Source organism: Lolium rigidum, chromosome 6 (genome assembly GCF_022539505.1).
Source record: "Lolium rigidum isolate FL_2022 chromosome 6, APGP_CSIRO_Lrig_0.1, whole genome shotgun sequence".
Classification (NCBI taxonomy): domain Eukaryota; kingdom Viridiplantae; phylum Streptophyta; class Magnoliopsida; order Poales; family Poaceae; genus Lolium; species Lolium rigidum.
Genome location: NC_061513.1, coordinates 62899628 through 62906726, shown reverse-complemented (window position 1 = coordinate 62906726; position 7099 = coordinate 62899628). Strand labels below are relative to the sequence as shown.

The 7099-nt window shown below is 39.3% G+C and overlaps 1 protein-coding gene across 1 annotated transcript; it reads left to right on the top strand.

Annotated features, from left to right (window-relative positions):
• The first annotated feature begins 4057 nt into the window (after window positions 1-4057).
• Window positions 4058-6248, top strand: LOC124661264. Its single transcript, XM_047199130.1, has 8 exons — window positions 4058-4214; window positions 4328-4395; window positions 4495-4559; window positions 4692-4786; window positions 4982-5090; window positions 5207-5220; window positions 5683-5784; window positions 5872-6248. The coding sequence occupies exons 1-8, from the start codon at window positions 4146-4148 to the stop codon at window positions 6097-6099; spliced, it is 750 nt and encodes a 249-aa protein (XP_047055086.1). The 5' UTR covers window positions 4058-4145; the 3' UTR covers window positions 6100-6248.
• Window positions 6249-7099: the final 851 nt, after the last annotated feature.

Below are 7099 nucleotides of genomic sequence, written 5' to 3'. Positions count from 1 at the left end.
TCCTACCAATTTGACATGAACTTGTCCTTTTCATGAGGATGAACGGAAAGGTTCCAGATACACCGGTTAAGAAATTGTCCATCTTAGGTGGTCTAGTATTTTTTTAAAATGTGTTGGTACCAATTTGAAATTTTAGTTTCATGGTTGCTTCACAATACACCCCGTTTTCGTCACCTAAAAATGAAAAATGGCTTTTTTGCGATGAAAATGAAAAATTCCTCCTGCAAAATTGTTCTCCATCCCAATATGCACATGTGTGCATAATATGGGCACATTATCACAAACTATGTCGTGATTCTATCCATAACATTGGTCGTTTGACCTAAATGCATGAAACCTCGAATGTGATAGCTCATTTTGTGAAGGATTTTTTTATGTTTGCAATTTTCCAACTTAAGTATTTTTGTTTACAACTATGACACATAATATGACACCACGTGAAGGTTTTACATTATTTGGATCGTTTTTGAATTTGTTATGTCCGTTTCAAACTATATTCAAAATGGCGGGCATGAAGATTCTTTGCCCGGGGCTGAGGCTCGCTAAATTTGCACTGGATCTCTGATGAAATAGCATGTTGTGAATCTAAAAATGATTTTTACAAAAAATCTTGAGCATTATATCATGTACCTGTAGTTCAAATCTGGTCGGCCTCCTACCGATTCGGGAGGAATTTATCTTTTTCATGAGGGGTGGACAAAAATATTTCAGATACACCGATCGGGAAATTGTCCATCTTAGGTGGTCTAGTATTTTTTGAAAAATTTGTTGGTATCAATGTGAAAATTTAATTTGGTGGTTGCTTCAGAAAGCACCCCGTTTTCAGCATCTAAAAAATAGAAAATGTTTTTTTCGTGCGACAAAAAGGAAAATTTCCTCCTGCAACATCGTAAGTCATCCCAACATGCACATGTGTGCATAATATGGGCACATTATCACAAACTATGCCGTAATTTTATCCATAACATTGGTCGTTTAAACTAAATGCCATGAAATTTCGAAGTGATAGCTCATTTTGTGAAGAATTTCTTGTGATGTTTTCAATTTTCCAACTTTAATATTTTTCTTAGCAACTATGACACATAATACGACACCCCGCGAAGGTTTCACATTGTTTGGATCATTTTTAATTTGTTTTTCCCGTTTCAAACTATATTTAAAATGGCGGGCATGAAGATCCTTTCTCCGGGCCAGAGGCTCGCTAAACTTGCACTGGATCTCTGATGAAATAGCATGTTGTGAACCTAAAAATGATTTTTCCAAAACATCTTGAGCATTATATCATGTACATGTAGTTCAAATCTGATCGGCCTTCTACCGATTCGGCAGGAATTCGTGTTTTTCATGAGAGGTGGGTTCTAGATACGCCGTTTGAGAAATTATCCATCTTAGGTGGTCTAGTATTTTTGAAAAATGTGTTGGTACCAATGAGAAAGATTAATTTGGTGGTTGCTTCACAAAACACCCCGTTTTCGGCACATAAAAATGGAAAATGGCTTTTTCGTGCGATGAAAAGGAAAACTTCCTCCTACAACATCGTAAGACATCCCAAGATGCATATGTGTGCACATTATAGGCACATTGTCATAAACTATGCGACGATTCTAGCCATAATATTGGTTATTCGGCGTGAAAGTCATGATACATCGGACATGATACATAAACAGGATGAACATCAATGGTTGTAAGCATCAAATGTACGGAGGATCAAGATCGGTCTAGACTTTTGGCAAAGCAATCGAATACTAGTACTACCTCTGCCTAAAAAGCACAAGTAGCTTGTTACGTCCACGTTTTCCAAACAGGAAACAGAGCCGCTCTCTCATGGAGTCATGGTCAATGCTAAACAATTCAAACTAAGGAACTGGGGGGTATACTGGAAAGTCTAAATCAAAGCACGTGTCAGACAGGATAAGATGCATGGGAAGACTGTACTTCTAAAAGACTGATCACGATGGACTATCATAATCACCAAATTCAAGTAAGTAACAAACTTACAAGCTTGACTTGGAAAATTAAGTGTTCTGAATGGTCCAAAGAAGGACAAGACCGAACGCAGATTCTCGCTGAAGTTGCTTTCGGGATCACGTTTTTAGAAAACAGAGAAAATACTGGTGGCACACCGTGTGTGTTAAGCATATGAGGTGTGCTAATATACTAGGCGGTTGATCATTTGATTATAAAGTTTAATTGTAATAAAATTCTAAAAAGGGGTAAAACACTGTCAAAACATTCTACCATGTCTCAAATTTTCAAATAAGAACGGACTCACGACTCAAGAAACAAAATTGACCAATTCGAATGGGCATTTCACTGCCATGATACTATTTCACTATTGATTTGAAATTTGGTGTCGTTCAAAATATGGTTTGTCTTTTTTGTTTCTTAAGACATAATAAGAATTTGAACTCTCCACACATAGTGCATTGCGTTTAGCTCTTGGTTCTATTTTCTATTTTATCACAACCTTCAGATATATTTCTCGGTGATCTGGTGCACTAATACATCCAAATATGTTGGTGCACCCAATATGAACTTCAGATTTGTTTTTTTAGAAAAATTACAATTATTCATTTATAAAATTGGCCCAGTGGTCTTTAAAAAATATATAAGTAAGGAGATTTGGGAAGGCCTTGTGGGAGTGCCCCTCCCCAAAGAGCGCACTCGTGGCACGCGTGGATCACCCTACGGGGTGAGTGGTGCGAGAATCCAGTTTTTTTTCTTCAGGATTTTTGCTTTCCGCGCATTTTTTAGTTTCTAATTTTGGTTTCTCAATTTTAATGTTTTTCAGCTGTTTTTTGTGTCAAACAGCATTGTCTCGCATTATTTGCATACAAAATAAAAGAGGACATAGAATAAAATACACATTCAATGAAGTAACAATTGTCGGCGCGTTAACGAATGCGACTGATCATGATGCCTTCCGTGCTTGCAACATGTTTGAAGTACATAAGTACACCTAAATAACATGGCCAGTACATATCAGTGAAAATGGACAACATACAAAAAAATTCAAACGTACACACACATTAACATTAACATGACGTCGAGCACACTTGGGAAATGCACATATTAGATGGTTAGCATACACTCTTTAATGCAGGATTTTTTTTTATTAGTGCCAACATGTTAACATGATAAGTGCACTTGCACGCCAAACAAACTTGCTGAATCTATCAACGTGAGATATGGTTTTGAAGATATCAATACGAAAAGCTCAAAAGAAAAAATACTTTAGGCCCTCATTTCAAAAGTTCTTTTGGTTTGAACTTTTGTTTATTATTTTAAGAAAAGAACGGGCGCATGAAACCTTGAAAGAGCCTATGCTTCGTGTGCTAGGAACATTCAATGCCTCTCATTGTCTCCCACACCCAATTGTCAAGCAAAGATTAATCTTTTCCTATCGATTCCAGAAGGTTGTAGGCTTAATCATTTACAAAAAAAAAAAGCTTCTTTTAGGGAACAAAGAATAAAAAATATATGTTGTTGTAGGCTTTGTGTAACTGCGAATTTTCGGAAAATGCACTTTGGCTCATAGGAGCATATACTCCCATTATGTGAATCCACATTTTAAAGTATTAAAAAATTCTAAACTAAATTTTTACATGTACATCTAAACATTTTATGTTGGTACACAAGTTTTCAAAAGAAAAAATATTTTTCTGTGGCTCCTGTAAAAAAGACAAATTTTAATGCTGTAACACGACTCACGTACAGGACATTTTTTTGTCTTTTTTGTACACACCACACAAAATGTTATTTTTCCACGAAAACTTGTGAACGAACATAGGATGTCACAATGTATAAGAAAAATTTTATGTCGGATTTTTTTTGACATTTCTAAAATTGTTTTTTATTATTTTCTATAATGGGTGCATATGCACGCGTGTGCCAAAATGCCACCTCCCGAATTTTCCAAGTATTTATGGGCGAAATGCGGCCTGTGTGCAACCCATGTTTGAGTTCAAATATCAGTAATCTCATCGGCCCAAACAGTGGTTCTGTTTAGTGGCAACTGGCCCATCAAAGAACGCCCGAGAGAGTCTGCTTCCCCTTCCACGCTGCAGATAATTTTTGGATAACATTTTACGGCTCCCCCTTCTTCCCAACTCCGCCCCTCCAAATCGCAGCTGAAAGTTGCTTCCATGGCCTCAGCCGCCGTCTTTCCGCAGCTTCAGCTTGGTCCAAGATGCCACGCCTACTCCCAGCTTCAGGTTCTACCATCTCTTCAACTGTACAGTTACACGAGCAGAGCAGGAGTTCTCCGCTCTCCGGGTGATTTCGACATAATATTACGCGATGGCTTGACATTGTTTCAACCTTGTAGGTGACTGAGCCGATTCATATCCACATAAAGATTGGTGATGCTTTCAAGTGTCCCAGGCCCGCCCAACGGTAAACCCTAAGTTTTTCCATGGACCATGCGTGGATGTGTTGCTTTTGTTGCTTCGGTCTTCAGTTTACCGATAGGATAGATGTGGTTAATTTTACCAGGTTGCTCGTTTCTAATGGAAGAAGTGTGAGACACACATTCCTGCCCGTGTCGGCGGCTCGATCAGGTGAGCTGCAGCCTCTGCCACAATGTACACAGAAGTACATATGTTGATTAGTTTTCAGTTACCAAAGTGTTCAAGTGTCATAACCAAGCCGTCAGAATTAGACTGTATGTTAAGGTTTTTAGAGAAATGCAGGTCGGAGTTCATCAGTTGCTTCAGAAGAGAAGACGGGCCTGTTGTTGGATAGCTTCAAGACATCTGTTGTCTCCCGCAACGACGAAAATATCAATGTGAGATTGTAAACTCCGCTAAGGCATGTTAAGCAGAAGTTGTCCACATCCTGAAACTGAATTCTTCAATTTTGTCTGGTCACATCAATTAATTTTCTCTTCAACATAATAATAATAATAGGACACACTGGCATAGAGCTGTTTTGGGGTGAGTATAGCTGATCCATCTGATGCTGGGAAATGTGTTGCCTGCAGTTAAGAATTGACTTGCCTGGTAAGGTAACACAGAATGTGTTCGATCAAGCTCTGGCAAGCTTGGCTCGTGATGCACCCCCGGTTCCAGGTTTCAGAAGGTCCAAAGGAGGTATTATTAATAACCAGTTCCTTGCAAGAATTTATTATTCGCTTGCTTCAAGTTATTGAATTAGCTAACAAAATTGTTTTACTCTTTCTTCCTGGGCATATGTTGGATGATTGAAGGGAAAACATCAAATGTAAGTGCCTATGAACCTTGCAAGTCTCATTTGCTACGCATTAGTTTTACCCTGAATTCTTCTATGATACAAAAGATTTGTGTAGAATAGTATTGCATTTCTAATGAGGCTCAGTTTCTGATACTGTCACTTCTATTGCAAGGCTCCCTTATATTTCACTTGTACATTAACTGTTCAAGGTGGTTGTTTACCAACTCTTTTCATAATGGACTACTCTTTTAAGATACCGTCCTTCTTCAGAAATAAAAGCACGCATGGAGTGTGTTGTTTTCCATCGAGCATGAGTACGCGCAACTGTTACCAGCTAAATTTTCAACCAAAAGTGTTGGCTACTAAATACTAATTCAATCAAGAAATGACACAGCTAGACATAAGTTATTCGTACCAAGTTTGCACTGCTGTTCTGATCCCCCATTTAGTACTGAACTGACCACAGCATCTGAATTTTTGTACTGTATTCAGATACCAAGCAGCATTCTCCTGGCCATGCTCGGCAAAAGCCGGGTCACCAAGTTCATCCTTCAAGAAATACTCAGCGTCACCGTCGGAGACTTTGTCAAGAAGGTTGGTGCCGTTTCAAGTATAATCAGGTCAAACAACATTTGACTTTTTTGGACCCTGAAGCTGAAATTGGCTTTGCAACTGATCCAGGAAAGTCTGACGGTGAACCCTGAAATTGCAACAACCCAATCAGAAGGTGACCTTGAGTCGTCGTTTACGCCAGGTTCATCGTTCGGGTTCAATGTGATCCTGCAGCTTGAGAAGGAAGGTGACTCTGACGACGCCATTGATGTGGAGGCATCCGACTCTAAAGACGCTCCTGATGTGGAGCACTCCGACTCTGAAGAGGTTACGGAAGATGAGCCGGGCTCCACATAGTTCAGAGAACGAAGGCTGCTGTGTGCTGCTGCACACCTTGTATGATCCATGTGTACTCGTAGGAGAATGTACTGTACTTCACAAGAGCTGAGCAAACAATTTTGAGATAAGACATTAGAGCTGATCTGCAAGTTGCAGGTGACACATCACTGGAGATATGTCTGATAGTGCTGACCACCGAACATACACTTCAGAAAATTGATGCAAATACTATGTTAGATTTGGGGAGATCGTGCCAGAGGAGAACCGGACCCATGATGACAGCACTGCGGCAGCTCCAGCACAGCGTAATGAAAAATCCTATCCACTTTGTCTGGAGTGTATGATCCACTGACACCTTGGCTTCGAACTACCCAAATCAGTCATTCAATCATTTGGGATGCTCCACATTTCAAGGTTCTCACTCCCCACACATCACCAGTGACCTACCAACTGCACACAAACTCCATGCAACAGTACTAGCAAAAACATTTTAATAAATAAATCCATTTTTCTTTTCAATGTAGAGTCTATCGTCTAGAAGAGTTCCCTGGCATGACAGTATCTTCCAAGTTCCTGACCAGATCATTGATTTTCTGAAATATGTGCTTCAGGTATTAAGAAAATCAAAGGATTAGGTTAGTAGGTGCAAGATCATAGCAGTAGCCAGTGGCATCATTATACAGGAACAAGTCGTTTCATTAGGAGAACTGATTAAATCCAGGACCTGGAAATTGATTATTTAGAGATTCCCAATCACAGTCACAGTGTCAATACTAAATTTCCAACAGAATCACAAGATTGTTGTTTGACCACCTAGATGATCAAAATGTTAACCTAACATACATATTCCCTTTCCATTCTAGTCCAAACACTGCTCACTGCCACACCAACCAGCGGTTGGCAATCATAGTACGCTTCTTGGAATATTGTGGATGCACAAACTATGCTCATCATCTGCAACGGTTCTACCACAGATTGGATTCTCATTCTGCTAATATATGATGTTCCTTCTTGTTCG

Coding starts and splice junctions, on each gene's coding strand:
- LOC124661264 (XM_047199130.1), top strand. CDS start 4,146: ATGGCCTCAGCCGCCGTCTTTCCGCAGCTTCAGCTTGGTCCAAGATGC. Junction 4,215..4,327: donor ACGCCTACTCCCAGCTTCAG/GTTCTACCATCT, acceptor TCAACCTTGTAG/GTGACTGAGCCGATTCATAT. Junction 4,396..4,494: donor TGTCCCAGGCCCGCCCAACG/GTAAACCCTAAG, acceptor TAATTTTACCAG/GTTGCTCGTTTCTAATGGAA.